This window comes from Pongo abelii, chromosome 12 (genome assembly GCF_028885655.2).
Source record: "Pongo abelii isolate AG06213 chromosome 12, NHGRI_mPonAbe1-v2.0_pri, whole genome shotgun sequence".
Classification (NCBI taxonomy): domain Eukaryota; kingdom Metazoa; phylum Chordata; class Mammalia; order Primates; family Hominidae; genus Pongo; species Pongo abelii.
This window is the reverse complement of record NC_071997.2, coordinates 46,000,688-46,017,714: the sequence shown is the minus strand read 5'-3', so window position 1 is coordinate 46,017,714 and position 17,027 is coordinate 46,000,688. Positions and strand designations below refer to the sequence as shown.

At 45.1% G+C, this 17,027-nt stretch overlaps 1 protein-coding gene across 2 annotated transcripts in view; it reads right to left on the bottom strand.

Moving 5' to 3' along the window:
- POLR1A (RNA polymerase I subunit A) overlaps positions 1–17,027 on the bottom strand; it is an 89,338-nt gene that overhangs the window by 24,461 nt on the left and 47,850 nt on the right. For both annotated transcript variants that reach the window (NM_001133901.1, XM_024241989.3), the window contains 6 exon segments: positions 42–194; positions 1,591–1,689; positions 3,295–3,453; positions 3,571–3,653; positions 7,235–7,418; positions 8,561–8,710. In NM_001133901.1, the coding sequence (NP_001127373.1) occupies positions 42–194; positions 1,591–1,689; positions 3,295–3,453; positions 3,571–3,653; positions 7,235–7,418; positions 8,561–8,710 (828 nt within the window).

The following is a 17,027-nucleotide window of genomic DNA, read 5'->3' as shown; positions in this document are numbered from 1 at the left end:
AAATGAGGGAAAAAGCTAAATGGAAAAACCAAAATACATACAGGAGGTTTGATGCCGGTGAGGAATCTGCCAGTGACAAAGCCACCAGCCCTGGGGGTGAACTCATAAGGCTCAAAGCAGGGCAGTGACTTGCCAGACGCCATCAGCGGGGGTCTCCGACCTTCCAATTCAATCTGGCCCAGCAGGCACGAGATCTGGAGGACAGGAAACCCACAGGAAACTGAAGATCCACATGTGTGTTTAACAGTGCTTTGTCTCAGCAGGGAAAGTATAATCTGACCTTGAAGAAAAGCTGCATGGAAACCGAGTTCTTGAAGGCTAACCTACATTTCTAAACACACCAGGAAGCTTTCATTTTCAGAAAAAAAAAATACCTTCCTTTGGTTGACTGATCTGGATTTTCACATTTGGGGTCAGTTGAAAATGGGTGCTATCTATAAAAAGAGCCATGTCTCAGAACCATCTCATGTTATACCTGTAAGGGACTGGAGGATCCTGATGGGGAAAGAGAGGCCTGGAGGAAACAGCCATTTACTGCAATCCTCACATTCTAGAGCCAAAAGGGAACTCAGGGCCGGGTGTGGTGGCTCACATCTATAATCTTAGCACTTTGCGGGGCTGAGGCAGGAGGATCCCTTGAGCCCAGAAGTTTGAGACCACCCTGGGCAATACAGGGAGACTGTCTTATTTTCAATTAAAAACAAAACAAAACACAACAACAACAAAAAAAATGGGAACTCAAGCTATTGAGCTGTTTGCTTAGAAAGCTGCCTGTTAATACTCTTGGCATGTTGGAGGAGAGCAGTATATCTAGGTGTCGATGTAGTCAGGGGATTTCCTAACGGCTTTCGGCCTTTCTGTTGTCACACTCAACAGACAATGGGGTGGGCCTTTAGAACCTCTCAAGGTCATCAAGGTTTAAGGTTAAGAAATCTCTAGGACAATGTTTATGTTTATAATTTAATATTATGAAAAGATCGGCCAGGCGCGGTGGCTCATGCCTGTAATCCCAGCACTTTGGGAGGTCGAGGAGGGCAGATCACGAGGTCAAGAGATTGAGACCATCCTGGTCAACATGGTGAAACCCCGTCTCTACTAAAAATACAAAAATTAGCCAGGCATGGTTGCGCGTGCCTGTAGTCCTGAGAGGCAGGAGAATCTCTGGAACCTGGGAGGTGGAGGTTGCAGTGAGCCAAGATTGTGCCACTGCGCTCCAGCCCGGTGACAGAGCAAGACTCCATCTCAAAAAAAAAAAAAAAAAAAAGAAAGAAAGAAAAGATCATGCAAAATTACATGAAAATTGTGTGAGTATACATAATGTATCTATATAATGTGAATATATGCAATAGTACAGTTTATAAATTTATAATATATATCTATGTTATACATATCCCATCTGCATATTCATAACTACATCTGCCTTTAACATTGGCATGTTAACAGTGGTTAATTCCTGTAGTGATTTCTACACGCTTTTCTCTTTTTCAGTACTTGCCACGTTTTATAGGGAACAAACTGAAACCACCTCCTGCTATCCCCCACCCGCCTTTGCTGACACCTGTAAAGCTGCCAACCCGCCTCTGCACATACCTGCATCGTGTTCACAGTTGAACCTTTGGCTCCTGACTGCACCATCATCTGCAGGCTGTTCTCTGGGAACTGTCTGTGTAGGCCAAAAGGCATGCATGCCTGCAGATTAAATCAGCACAGTGGTCAGTGACTTCACCCCCTTTAAAAATCCCAGAATCAGGATGTACATCCAGGAGGCAGAAGCAATACAGCCAGAATATTTATTCAGAACTAAGTACCAAATCCCACTCGAGGTAAGAGAAAGCCTCATTTGGCATTAATCCTTCCTTGGAACCCCTGAGAGGTCAAACAGGTGCTCCCTGCCCTGCACTCGCTGGACTTCCTCTGCCAGGATCCCCGAGGTTTCATTCATTGGCCAAAGAGCAGCAAAAAGGGAGAAGGAAAAGGAGAAGCAGAGGGGCTGGCAGATCCAGTTCGTGATTCTAAAAAGAAGCTGGAGAAGAATAAAATTTAAGGTGATGCCCTTGATTCACCCAGCAGAGCCTGGCCTGGGTCCTCTCCCAGCGTGAATACCAACATCCGCATCATGTCACATTTATGAACATGCCACCCAAGCCCCATGTAGGAAGCTCTATCTTGGCTCAAGAGCCAGCAGAACCAAGCATGCCCCTTCAGGGGGATCCTGGGGAGATGCTGAGAAGGGGGCTGTGAGTCTGGGGCTTCTAGCCTGTGCCTGGAATTCCACAAACTCAGCCCAACACAGGAGAGGCAGAGCCTGGGTGGGTGGAGGTGGTGGGAAGAGGGCAACTGGACGGACAAGAAACCATTCTGAGATGCATCTGAAGACAACTTCCCTACTCCTAGCATCCCCAGTCAGCCCTAGAAGCTGAGCTTCCTGGTTCTCAGGGAGGTGCTAGGAAAGCTCCTGTCAACAAAACCCCTCAAGGATGGAACCTGTCCCCATGAGAGGTCGGTCTTCTCAGCAGCCTAAGGGATGCTAAAAGCCAGGCAAGAGAGCACTACAGACGAACTTTGACTTTTGATGAGCGTTAGCATTGCCTCCTCCTCCCCACTCCTCAGGCTGGGCCCCAGGGCCCAGGAGGCAGGGTGAGGGCCAGGCTAGCTCCTCCAAGCAGCAGGATGGAGAACCCTGGCTCTGGGGCAGAAAGGCAGAGAAAAGCAGGCTGTAGTTTCAGCTCATGCAGAGATTTCCCTCTCCTTTCTCAACTGCCCAGGAACTGTCTTGGCATTGTGTACTAGTAGCTCCTGAAGCCTCTCTGCAGCCCTGTGAGGTGGTGCCCCTCACAGCCCCACTTCCAGGTGAGGAAACCAAGGCAGGGACTGGTTATCTCACGTGCCCAAGGTCACACAGCAAGTTCAAGGCAGAGCCAGGACTGGAACCTGAGCCTTCACTCCTGGCTCTGCTGCACAAGCAGCAGGGGCGATCTGGGTCCCTCACCCTACTTATTCACCCCTGGTGGCCCCATTCAGCCCCTTTAATGCAGTCACCCCAAAATAAAAACAGCACAAAGAATTCTCTCTTGGTACTATTCCGAGGCCTGTATAGACCCTAACTGGGGGAGGGAACAAAGCCCTGGGCCCTTCAAAACAACGAGTTCTACCCATCCCACCTCATGTCTCACCTAGTCAGCTGTTAAACAGCTGAAGTGCTCCGCAGGGCCCGGGCGAGAATCAAATTGTAATTTAAAAAAAAAAATCAGCATTCATAGTGGTGGGGATAAATGCATGAAATGCTGGGCTAACCTTGTTAATCTCATTGCTGTAATGGTTCACTTCCTCCTTGAACTTCAGATCAATCATGTTAAAATCCCTCTGGTCCCTGCCCAGATGGGCATCCTGCCATTTTCCTCGGACCTCATCATACGATGCGGCTTCTGGCAGGTTTAATGCAGCCCTGACAGCCTAGAATGAGAACAGAAACACATCAGAGGCTGAGGCCAAACGAGGAGGGTGTGGGTTTTGACTTGGCACACACTTCACCCCTGTAGGGCAGGCCACAGCCTCGAAGTCCCTCCTTACCTGGGGCCCGCAGTGGGTGGATTCTTCAATGATACGTTGCCTCCTGACATCTGCCTTTGGCTTCACCAAAATGTCTTCCACGCCTGTGAAGTGAAACAGACAAGCTTGTAGGGGACCTCAGGCCTGGTTTCTCCCACCAGACTAAACTCAGTAAGGCCAGAGCACAGAGCCCAGTGCCACAGATGCAGGAAATACCTGAGTAATGAAGATGATATTAACATCATTATTAACAGATTGCCACCATCTCTTAGGTGCTTACCAGAGCCCAAACCTTATAATCCCCATTTTACAAATGACAAAACTCAGGCTCAAAATTGGGCTACTTTCCCGTGGTTGTATGGGTAGAAAGTAAACCCAGGCCCAGGTCCCAAATTCATGTTCTTAGCCACGAGCTATCCTATCTCCACTCCATAGATATGTATTGGATGAACAGGCTGAAGGTGAAGAAGAGGTTTTGGATGAAAAGATAAGCTCAGGGTAAAGAGAGAGAGAGAGAGAACATCTCAGTCTGGGGTCCCAGAAGTCACATGTCACAGGGGCCACCCTACATAGCTGAGTATACCTGTGTAGGCACACACACAGACACACCCAAGCCTGGGTGACAAGGACCACCACCGCAGGTCCCTCAGCACTGCTTCAGGAGGATGACAGCCGGGGTCACCTCAGTGAAGCCTGCCCTTCTGGCTCAAAGGGTTGAGGAATTCCTCATCCTGGGCAGCAGTAGGTCTTTCCACATCAACTCTTGATCAAACTAGTGTTTTTTGTTTGTTTGTTTTTTGAGACGGAGTCTTGCTCTGTTGCCCAGGCTGGAATGCAGTGGCGTGATCTCGGCTCACTGCAACCTCTGCCTCCCAGGTTCAAGTGATTCTCCTGCCTCAGCCTCTCCAGTAGCCGGGACTACAGGCGCACGCCGCCATGCCCAGCTAATTTTTGTATTTTTAGTAGAGACAGGGTTTCGCCATGTTGGCCAGGATGGTGTCGATCTCTTGACCTCATGATCCACCTGCCTCCGCCTCCCAAAGTGCTGGGATTACAGGAGTGAGCCACTGCACCTGGCCAAAACTAGTTCTTTTCTGTAACTGTAAGTGCTACTGGACTCAAAAGTCCCTCAGCCAAGATCTGAGTGGGAAAGAAAACAGCAGGTGTACTGTTCAAAAGATGGGGCTGAAATATTTTGAATTCCCAATGCAAGGTCCTGGAGGGCTTCTAAGAACATGTGTGAACAGAAGGGGAAAGAAACAGTTCCTCCGTAAGCAGGCCACACGATGAAAATGGGCATTCCCATGGGGTCAGCTCCAGGCCATCTAGCTGTGCCCTTTATGGACCCCGCTAGCTGAGACGGGCTGGAGTGAAGTCAATCTCTCGCCTGTTACCCCTCGTAGCCCCACTCCCAGCTTGGCCCTGCTTCCTCTTGCAGCCCTGAGCCTCTGGATCATCTTCACACTCAAGGGACCAACTGCTCTTTGTACCATGCACTAATCAGAGCTAAAGCCTGGCACCTTTGTTAAGTTTGTTCCTCATCATGAGCTGGGTGTGGGATCTTCCTCTATTTTCGTTTTAAAAGCGCTCTGATTTTTTCCAGTTAGCAGAAATCCTTGTGCTTATTCTAGGTCACCATTTGAAATTGAAATATACATTTCATGAGGTGTAGTCATCATGCTTCACTTTCTTTGGTTATCCTGGAAGGGACTCTAGTCTGGTTCCCAACTGGAAGTGGGTGACCTTGGACATAGATGTCCCCAGAAGTGACTCAGGTCTCTTAGTGGAATTAAGATGGGGGAAGGTGAGTTTCAGCTGCCAAACAGACTTAACTTATAATCCTTATCCTGGTAAAATAATGGGACATATAAGCCAAGATGTTTGTTCAAGGATGCTCATCCCAGCAATAATGTGAAAATCTGGATGCAGCCTAAATGTTTAATTATAGGAACTGGTTAAATAAACTATGATATATCCATAAGAATGGAATAATCTGTAATTACCAGACATGAGGATGTAGGTTTGTATTAGCTGATCCCAAAGGACATTTATAAATACATTTGGACATTTGGTGGGTGGGTGGGTAAGGGAAGTAGAGTATGTAGCGTAGGATCCCACTTTTTCCAAATGTATTTGTACTAGAAAAGTCTAGAAAAACAAACATCAAATTACTATTAGTGGTTATCTCTGACAAATGCATGCTGGGTGATTTTAAATTATCTTCATGTATGCTTTTTTTTTCTTAACCTTTCCATAATTAAATATATGATACAATTAAAATAGAATAAAATGTATAATGCAGGCCCCATTGTGGGCCAATGAACAAACTCCAGCTGCAGCAGGTGCAGGTCCACAGGCCCTACGCTGAGACTCCCACTCTGTCTGCACACGAGTGGGTCTGTGAAGCAGAGAAGCCTTACTTCCACCATGAACCAGACGACGCCTATGCACACTGTGGTGCATGCCTGACACGCAGCATCTCGCATCCCCCTAACGCGAACAGCGTGGAAGGGCTGGACCCTGCTCTGTGTACATGGAGGTGCAGTGTCCTCCATAAGCCTGGCCAGGGGCTGAGCCTTTGGACAGATCTGATCTCAAGCCCACACTAAAAGGGGCCAGGTGACTGCTTCAGGGGAGCCCCAGAGCAGTGAGCCCAGCACTCACCCAAGGTGAAGCCTCTTTATCAAAGCCATTTTCCTAAAACAGCGTGCACTCATTTCATTTCTGGGGTGCAAACAAGGTAGTTCCTCTGTCTTAGGATCACCCCGACAGGTTTGCCCAGCATAGTGTTTCCAAGAGCGCTGATGGCCCCACTACAGTGGGAAGGCGTGGGCAGTTCTTTTGCTCCATCAGCCAGGCTGGAGTGCAATGGCGCAATCTCAGCTCACTGCAACCTCTGCCTCCGGGGTTCAAGCAATTCTCCCGCCTCAGCCTCCTGAGTAGCTGGGATTACAGGTGCTTGCCATGACACCTGGCTAATTTTTGTATTTTTAGTAGAGACGGGGTTTCTCCATGTTGGCCAGGCTGGTCTCGAACTCCTGGGCTCAAGTGATCCACCCACCTTGGCCTCCCAAAGTGCTGGGATTACAGGTGTGAGCCACTGCACCTGGCCAGCAGTGGGCAGTTCTGACAATAGGGAAGCCCCTCTGTGGAGTGGGATGGGCCCTGAGAATTCTGAAAGGGCACTTGTGTAGCAGGGAATGGGGTTGTAAGAGTATGAGCAATCAGTCCGAGGACAGAAACCTGTAATGGGAGGGGTCAGGAAAGGAACAGAATGGAAATGGGCATGAGGGTGCCATTCTGCACTGTGAAGGGGAATAAGCACTGGCTGTGGAGGAGAGGGGTGGCCAAGTGAGGGCACCTTTGTAGGAGGAGCCTGGTTGCTTCCCAGCTCCTTCCCCTGAGAGAACACAGAAAAGAATTTCTAGCTGCGTAATGTAGCACACATGAAGCATACGGTCTACAAAGGAAAAGAAACCTGGCAGTTTTGGGGGTGAATGGACTATCTGTTAAGACCTGTAATAAAGCGTGGTGCACTGGGGACCTGGAAAGACTTCTCCACTGGGAACACACAGAAGCCTTGGAAATCTTCAGTGTGGACGGTTCTCTCTGTCCTGGGCCCGGGAGATGGCCAGGCGGCTGCGCTGATGGGTCACTGCCCCAGGGCAGCAAGCCCGGCACTTACCCAAGGTGAAGCCTCTGTAGAGCTGCAGGTAGGCAGTGAAGAGGCGGGCCAGGCAGGTTAGAACCTTGCCGCTGGTCTCGCCTCCATAGATCTCATAGCAGCAGTGGACCAGGCCGTAGGCGGAGCTCCCGTAGTGCGCCTTGTCCAGCACTCCGCAGAGCAGCTCCCCTTCCCTGATGATCACCTGCGGAGGGCAAGGCCACCAATGCCGGGCTGCGGGTGATGCCTCCTGTGGGAGCCACCCACCCTCTACTCCGTGTGTGACCCTCGTTGTGCAAGTCCCTCTACTGTGACCCGCCTAGAATCCTTCATGGAAAAAAGTAGGGCATATGTGAAACTAGTATTTTCTCTCTATATATATTATTATTATTTTTTAATATAACAGAGGCAAGCATATACAGACCAGCAGTTTTTTTTCTTCCCTTCAGGGACTATACCACATAGACCTACACACACACTCACACTCTTTCTCTCCATCTGTTTTATATCCCCTACTCCCCACACCCACCCACGCTGACTTGAGGTCAAGTATCCTTGACAAAGACCTGTGACCGGACATGGGAGCTTCTAGTCACAAGGTCTTCCTGAAGCGGTGAGTTTTAACCTCGTAACTGTGCCTCTGGCCTAGATACTTCCTCCCTTGAATCCTGGGAGTAACAACAAAATCTTCCTAACATCCTCTAAGGCCTGAATGTGTACTTTCTCAAAGCTGGGTTAAAGCACTAGAAGCTAATGAACAGAAAAGCATTTCCAGCTGCGTAATGTAGCACCCATGAAGCATATGGTCTATAAAGGAAAAGAAACCTGGCAGTTTCAGGGGTGAATGGACTGTCCATTAAGACTCTGTGATAATGCGTTGTGCACTGGGGACCTGGAAAGACTTCTCCACTGGGAACACGCAGAGGCCTTGGAAATATTCAGTGTGGACAGCTCTCTCTGCCCTGGGCCTGCCCTTTTGTGGCCTGGTTCCTAAGGCTCAGAGTTCGGGGTGTGGAGCCTTACACCAGTTTGATTATCTGAAGCCACTCAGCAGTCTTGCGGGAAAACAGGACTCCGCATTGCCAAGCTTTGCATAATCAATTTCAGCCTTTTTGCAGGAGAAGCCTTCCTAAACTGCTTGTGAGTTTTATACTGAGGGTCAAATGCTGGAGATCAACCCTGAACCTTTCCAAAACAAAAGCTGACACCAACTCAGGCACAATGCCTTCTCTTCTGAGGCACAGTACCTGCTTCTGTGAATGTGCCTCCATTTATGTCTCCGTTTTAAATCAATCTGTCTAACCCCGGCACTAGAAGTCTCCACTCCACACAGCTGGACAGCCATACCTGGGACTCGCACATTGAGTCAGGGTTAAAGCCAGGAATGGACCGAGGAGTTTCCTTCACCCAGGCTTTCCCAGTGATTTTCGCCTTTCCAGATAAGTTCAGTGGGATGTGGTCCTCTGGGATTATATTTATGAGCAGCGTTGACACAACCTGCAAAGAAAAAGAGGACAAACTGATGGCAAAAAGAAGAGTTAAGAACTTCCCTTTTAGGACCTCCTGCCCTTGCAATGCCATTTCTGATGGTCTCAGGTATGGCAAGAAAAACAGACAGGTCCACCTCCATAGGACAAGGTGATCTCAGTTTTTATTTAAACCAATGAGGAATGAAAACAAAAATACACGAGAAAGAACTTCACTGGGATTTTTACTCCCTAAAATAGTTCTTAAAGTGAATAATCCCCTAGACTTGAATTAAATTCCTAAATAGACCAAAGGAAGGAGAGGAAAAAGTAAATTGTTTTCATTTTATGCCACATATTCAGATATTTCTTTACTATGACTGGAATTAATTATAGCTACTGAAAGGCCAAGGAATCTTTCCCTGGCCCCAGTTGGATCCCTCAGAGGGGTCATCCACCCAACAAGCACTTGCTAACAGGAAGCCAAGAGAAGCACTTTCTCAAACAGCTGCTCTGCAGAGAGCTCAAAGGGAGACAGCTTTATCTGGAGATAACCAAAGTTGGCTACAGAAGGGCTGAATGCAGGCACACACATTCCCAGAGATGAAGCAGGGCAGGGGCAGACCGGCAGGTGTGACAGGCTCCAGGGCTGGGAGACTTACTGCCATCAACAGTGCTTAGTGTGCCTGCGGCAGGCCCCACAAAGTAGTGTCTTTAGATGTGTGCAACGAGGGCGTGGTGGCTCACGCCTGTAATCCCATCACTTTGGGAGGCTGAGACGGGCAGATCACGAGGTCAAGAGATCGAGACCATCTTGGCCAACATGGTGAAACCCCATCTCTACTAAAAATACAAAATTTAGCCGGGCGTGGTGGCGTGCACCTATACTTCCAGCTACTCAGGAGGCTGAAGCACGATAATCGCTTGAATCCAGAAGGCAGAGATTGTAGTTAGCCAAGATCACATCACTGCACTCCAGCCTGGGTGAGAGAATGGGACTCTGTCTCAGAAAAAAAAAAAAAAAAAAGAGTGGGCAACGGGACAGGGCAGTTATAAGAGCAGCTGCCTTTTCACCCACGTGCCAGGAGCAGGGGACAATGGACAACAGCATCATTAAAGAGAGCAGAAAATATTCCCTGTTTTCTCAGCAGAAGATGACCAGAAAGGTTATGACCCACACTCTCCATGCCTCAGCTCCACAGAAGGCCAGCACTGTGCGGTGAGTGGGGTGAGGGAGCAAAGGCAGGAGAGTGACACTTCCCTGGGGTGCCTACTTCAAGCTGCACCTCAACCAAGGTGCCACATGCACAGTGGGGACCCCCCAGGCTAGGCACAGTCAAGACTGGAACTTGGTGTGAAAGGTAACAGAAACACACCCATCCAAGGGCAGGGAAATATGACCTGCCACTTCATCTGTAAAATCAAGGGGGCAGAAGAGCATCTGATAAACTCCAACACCCTTTCAGGATAAAAATACTCAACAGACTAGGAACAGACCGTCACCAACCTAATAAAGGGAGGCACCTATGAAAAACCTACTACTAACATGCTAAACAATGGAAGACTGGATGCCTTCTGCCTAAAGTCAGGACCAAGACAAGGATGTCTACGCTTGCCATTTCTATTCAACAATGTACTAGAGGTTCTAGCCAGGGCAATTAGGCAAGAAAAGAAATAAAAGACATCCAGATTAGAGAGAAAGAAGTACAACTACATTTGCAGATGACATGATATTATAGAGAGAAAACCCTTAAGTGCCAACAAAACAAATTATTAGAGCTTGTAAATGACTTCTTCAAAGCTGTAGTATACAAGATCAACATATAAAAATTAATTCTCTTTCTATATATTACCAATGAACAATCTGAAAATGAAATTAAGAAAAAGTTCCAGCCAGGTGTGGTGGCTCATGCCTGTAATCCCAGCACTTTGCGAGGCCAAGGCAGGCAGATCACCTAAGGTCAGGAGTTTGAGACCAACCTGGCCAACATGGTGAAATCTCATCTCTACTAAAAATACAAAAATTAGCTGGGCATGGTGGCGGGTGCCTGTAATCCCAGCTACTCGGGAGGCTAAGACAGGAGAATCGCTTGAACCGGGGAGGCGGAGGTTGCAGTGAGCCAAGATCGCGCTACTGCACTCCAGCCTGGGAAACAAAGAGTGAAACTCCGTTCCCCTCACCAACCAAAAAAAAAAGAGTTCCATTTACATTAGCATCAAAAAAAAAAAAAAAAAAAAAGAATAAATTTAGGCAAAGAAGTGCAAAACTTGTACATCAAAAAGTCTAACATACTTGAAAGAAAGAGGATCTAAATACAGGCATATCTCACTTTGTTCTCCTTTGCAGATAACATGGTTTTTTACAAATGGAAGGTTAACGGCAACCCTGTGTGGAGCAGGTCCAGCACCATTTTTCCAACAGAAAGTGCTCACTTTGTGTCTCTGTGTCACATTTTGGTAATTCTCAACATATTTTCAAACTTTTTCATTATTATTGTATCTGTTATGGTGATCTCTGATCAGTGATTTTTGATGTTCCTGTTGTTGTTTTGGGACACCCCAGGCTGGCACATCTTATAAGATGGCAAACTTAATCTCTAAATGTTGGTATTTTGACTGCTCCACCAACCGGCTGTCCCCCATGTCTGTCTGTCTGTCTCTCTCTCTCTCTCCTTGGGCCTCCCTATTCTCTGAGACCCAACAATATTAGAATTAAACCAGTTAACAACTTTACAATGGCCTCCAAGTATTCAAGTGAAAAGAAGACTCACAGGTCTCTCACTTTAACTCAGAAGCTAGAAACAATTAAGCTTAGTGAGGCTGAGACAGGCTGAAAGCTAGGCCTCTTGTGCCAAACAGCCAAACTATAAATGCAAAGGAAATGTTCTTGAAAGAAATTAGAAGTGCCACTTCAGTGAATATGTGAATGATAAGAAAGCAAAACAACCTTATTGCTGATAGGGAGAAAATTTTAATGGTCTGGATAGATGCTCAAACCAGCCACAACATTCCTGTAAGCCAAAGCTTAATCCTAATTCAGAGCAAGGCCCTAACTCTCTTTAATTCTATGAAGGCTGAGAGAGGTGAGGAAGCTGCAGAAGAAGTTTCAAGCTAGCAGAGGCTGGCTCTCAGGGCTTGAGGAAACAGGCTGTCTTTTAACATCTCAGCACAAGGTAAAGAAGCTAGTGCTGGCCGGGTGTGGTGACTCACGCCTGTAATCCTAGAACTTTGGGAGGCCGAGGTGGGTGGATCACCTGAGCTCAGGAGTTTGAGACCAGCCTGGCCAACATGGTAAAACCTTGTCTCTACTAAAAATACAAAAATTAGCCGGGCATGGTGGTGCATGCCTGTAATCCCAGCTACTAGGGAGGCTGAGGCAGAAGAATCACTTGAACTTCGGAGGTGGAGGTTGCAGTGAGCTGAGATTGCGCCACTGCACTCCAGCCTGGGTAACAGAGCGAGACTGTCTCAAATTAAAAAAAAAAAAAAAAAAAAAAGTCCAGGCGGGCGGTGGCTCATGCCTGTAATCTCAGCACTTTGGGAGGCCGAGGTGGGTGGATCACAAAGTCAGGAGATCGAGACCATCTTGGCCAACATGGTGAAACCCTGTCTCTACTAAAATACAAAAATTAGCTGGGCGTGGTGGCGCATGCCTGTAATCCCAGCTACTCAGGAGGCTGAGGCAGGATAATTGCTTTAACCAGGGAATTGAAGGTTGCAGTGAGCCGAGATTGCGCCACTACACTCCTGCCTGGGCGACAGAGCGAGACTCCATCTCAAAACGAAAAAAGAAAAAAGAAGCTAGTGCTAAGCGAGAAGAAGATCTAGCTGAGATCACTGATGAAGGTTGCTGTACTAAAGAAAAGATTTGCAATGTAGATGAAAGAGCCTTTTATTGGAAGAAGATGCCATACATAGGACTTTCACAGCTAGAGAGAAGTCTGGCTTCACAGCTTCAAAGGACAGTCTGGCTCTCCTGTTAGGGGCTAATGCAGCTGGTGACTTTAAGTTGAAACCAATGAACATTTACCATTGTGAAAAATCCTAGGGCCCTTAATAATTATGCTAAATCAACTCTGCCTGTAGCCTATAAGTGGAACAACAAAGCCTGGGTGACTGCACATCTGTTTACAGCATGTTTTGCTGACTATTTCAAGTCCCTGTTGAGACATACTGCTCTGAAAAAAAGGTTCCTTCAAAATATTACTACTGTTCATTGACAATGCATCTGGTCACCCAAGAGCTCTGAAGATATGCAAGGAAATTAATGCTGTTTTCATGCCTGCTAACACAACATCCATTCTGCAGCCCATGGATAAAGGAGTTATTTTGACTTTCAAGCCTTATTTTTAAGAAATACATTTCATTAAGGCTGCCATAGATAGTGATTCTTCTGATGCATATGGGCAAAGTAAATGGAAAACCTTCTGGAAATGATTCACCATTCTAGATGTCATTAAAAAATTTGTGATTCACGGGAGGAATACCAATATTAACAGGAGTTTGGAACAAGTTGATTCCAACCCTTAAGTATGACTTTCAGGGGTTCAAGACTTCAGTGGAGGAAGTAACGGCAGCAGTGGTAGAAATAGAACTAGAATTAGAAGAAGAATCTATAAAGGAAAAAAAAGAACAAAAAATAAGTGTTGGTGAAAATGTGGAGTAACTGAGACTTTCATACATTGTTAGTGGAAATGTAAAATAGCACACCTGATTTGAAAAATAGTTTGAAAGTTCCTCAGAAAAGTTGAATATAGAATTACTATATGATGCAGCAATTCTACTTCTAGGTATATAGCCAGGAAAACTGAAAACACAAATCCATACAAAAACTGGTACACAAATGTTCATTGCAGATTTATTTGTAGTATCCAAAAAATGGAAACAATCCAAATTATCCATTTATCAACTGACAAATGGATACAGAGAAAACAATGGAATGTTATTCATCCATAAAGAGGAATAAAGTACTATTACACACTACAAAATGGATGGAACTGGAAAACATTAAGTAAAAGAAATAAGTCATAAAAGGCTACATATTGTTTGATACAACTTGTATGAAATGTCCAAAACAGGCTAATTCATACAGGTAAAAAGTAGTTGTCAGGGGATGAGAAGAAAGGAGGAATTGGGACTGATTGCTGTACCTATTAGGTACACGTCATCTTTTTGGAGTGATGGAAATGTTCTGGCATTACAGTGTGGTGATGGTTGCACAACATAGTGAATACACTAAAAACCAACTTATACACTTTGAAACGGTTCTTTTTTAAAAAAAAAAAAAAAAAAAAGAGACAGGGTCTTGCTTTGTCACCTAGGCTGGAGTGCTGTGGCACAATCATAGCTCACTGCAGCCTCATATTCAGCCTCCCAAGTAGCTAGGGCTATAGGCATGTGCCACCATGCCCAGCTATTCTATTCTACTCTACTCTACTCATTTATTGAGACAGAGTCTCGCTCTGTCGCCCAGGCTGGAGTGCAATGGCGCGATCTTGGCTCACTGCAACCTCCACCTCCTGGGTTCAAGCGATTCTTTTGCCTCAGCCTCCTGAGTAGCTGGGATTACAGGCACGTGCCACCATACCTGGATAATTTTTGTATTTTTAGTAGAGACAGGGTTTCACCATGTTGGTCAGGCTGGTCTCAAACTCCTGATCTCGTGATCCGGCTGCCTTGGCCTCCCAAAGTGCTGGGATTACAGGCTATTTTTTTTTTTTTAATAGAGATGGGGGTCTCACTGTGTTGCCAGGCTGGTCTTGAACTCCTAGCCTCAAGCAATCCTCCTACCTCATAAAATGGTAAATTTTATGTTGAATATGAATTATATCTCAATGAAAAAAAAAAACATAAGGGACCCAGACAAGAAGAACTGAAGTCTCCTCTTGCACTAACATTCTAGAAATGTATAATTTACTTTCTGGTCATAAACTATGCTAGGGAGAAAAAATCTGCAATGTTTTCTTAAACTAAGAAGGGTAGCAATATCTATGGGAATTATTATTTATACTAAGCCTATATTAACCTTAAAAAAAGTCTTAAAAATAAAATGGATTTAAAAAAAAATGTATTGACATGTCTATATCCTTTGACCCAGCAATTGTACTTTAAGAATTTATCTAAAATATATACTTGGCCAGGCATGGTGGATCATGCCTGTAATCTCAGCATTTTGGGAGGCTGAGGCAGGAGGATCACTTGAGGCCAGGGATTTGAGACCAGCCGGGGCAACACAGTGAAACCCCAGCTCTATGAAAAAAAAAAATAATAATAATAATAAAAAGATATGTCAATGAAAGTACACTAACATATACAGAAATGGGTGTCCACCACAGCACTGTTTAGAATAGTAAAAACCAGGTAATAATCTAAACGTCCACTAACAGAGGGACAGTTAAGTGATCTATGGTATATCCATATCACTGAATACAACACAGGAGGGGTTAAAAAGAACGAGGCACATCTACAGGTACAGACACAGAATAAGCCCCAGCACACCCAGTGAATGAAATCAGTCACAAGACAATTACAAAAACATTTGTCAGCACAGCCTATGAAAACATTTAAATGAACTTCTTGCCGTATTTAGAGTGTGTTAGTGTGGTCCCAATGAAAAAGCAGACTGATATAATGGAATTCCCTTTGGAGGACTTGGTGGCTCGTTCAGAGTAAGCTATCTTAAAAGACCAGCCAAATCTGAGGTCCATGTGCCTGGCGATTAGGGAAGTGCATGCTTCAGGTACCAGGATGTCATGGTTAAACAGATGGTTGTAAATATAAGCTCAAAATTGAATGTCAGATTTAATTGTGGTTCATGGTTCTCCTGAACAGTCCCAGGGATGGTATGATATGATCTTATTTATTTATTTTTTTTTTCTTGAAACAGAGTCTCGTTCTGTCGCCCAGGCTGGAGTGCAGTGGCGCAATCTCAGCTCAGTGCAACCTCTGCCTCCCAGGTTCAAGTGATTTTTGTGCCTCAGCCTTCTGAGTAGCTGGGATTACAAATGTACACTACCACCCCTGGCTAATTTTTATATTTTTAGTAGAGACGGGGTTTTGCCATATTGGCCAGGCTGGTGTCAAACTTCTAGCCTCATGTGATCCACCCACCTTGGCCTCCCAAAGTGCTGGGATTACAGGCATAAGCCACCATGCCCGGCCTCATTCTTATTTATTTTCTATGAGAGTATGTGTGTATATGGAGAGTGGGGTTGGGGAGGGAGGGAGTTTTTCCTTTTATGTTTATCTTTATCAATAAACTTGTTTACTTTTATAGTTTAAAAGAACTTGAAGGACAGAGATCTAATAACTGAATTCATAAAGCTTGTCGAATATAAGGATAATATACAAAATTAACTGTATTTCTAGATACCAACCATAAACAATTAGAAAATTTAATAAACAATATCATCTACCATAGCAGTATCTAGGAGTGAATCTAATGAAAAGATGTATAAGGCTTTTACATAATTGAAGGACATACTATGTTCATAATTTAGATGACTCAATAGTGTAAATACGTTGATTCTCCCTAAAGTGACCTACAGAGGCAATGCAATCCCAATGAAAAATTCTAGCAGGTATTTACGTGCACAGTGTGAAAGTTTACAAGCTGACTTTAAAATTTATATGGAAATACAAACACCTCAAAATATTTGACAGTCTTTTTTTTTTAAAGGTATATTGAGATGTAATCAAAGCCTATCAAGGCAGTCTTGAAGAACAAAGCTGGAGACTTTTACTATCAGAAGTCAAGATTTAGTATAAACCCACAGTGATTAAGAGAGTGTGCTGTTGGTGCAATGGAAACAAAGAAGGTCCAGAAACAGACCCACTCATATATTACTACTTGGTTTGTGACACAGGAGTACTAGCAGTAGAGAAGTGGACTTTTCAACAAATGATGTTGCATTCACTGGCTAGGAAATCCATATGGGAAAATATGACTCTTGACCCCCACCTCACTTCATGCACATCCACAAAAATCATCCCTAGGCAGATAGCAGACCTAAGTGTGAAAGGTAAAACAATACAGCTACTAGATGATAACAGAGGGGAATACCTACAAGACCTCAGGGCAGGCAAAGAGCTCCTATAGGACTAGTCACAAAAAGCCAAGATTAGCTATAAATTAGAAACTTCTGATCATTAGAAAACAGTATTAGGTGAAAAGGCTAGCCACCAAGTAGAAGCTATTTGCAAAGTATATATCTGCTAATGGACTTACACCAAATTATATTTTTAAAAACCTCTCATCTGTCAATAAGAAAATGACATAGAAATAGGCAAAAGATTTGAAAAGGCATATCACAAAAGATGATATCCAAATGGCCAATAAGCATATGAAC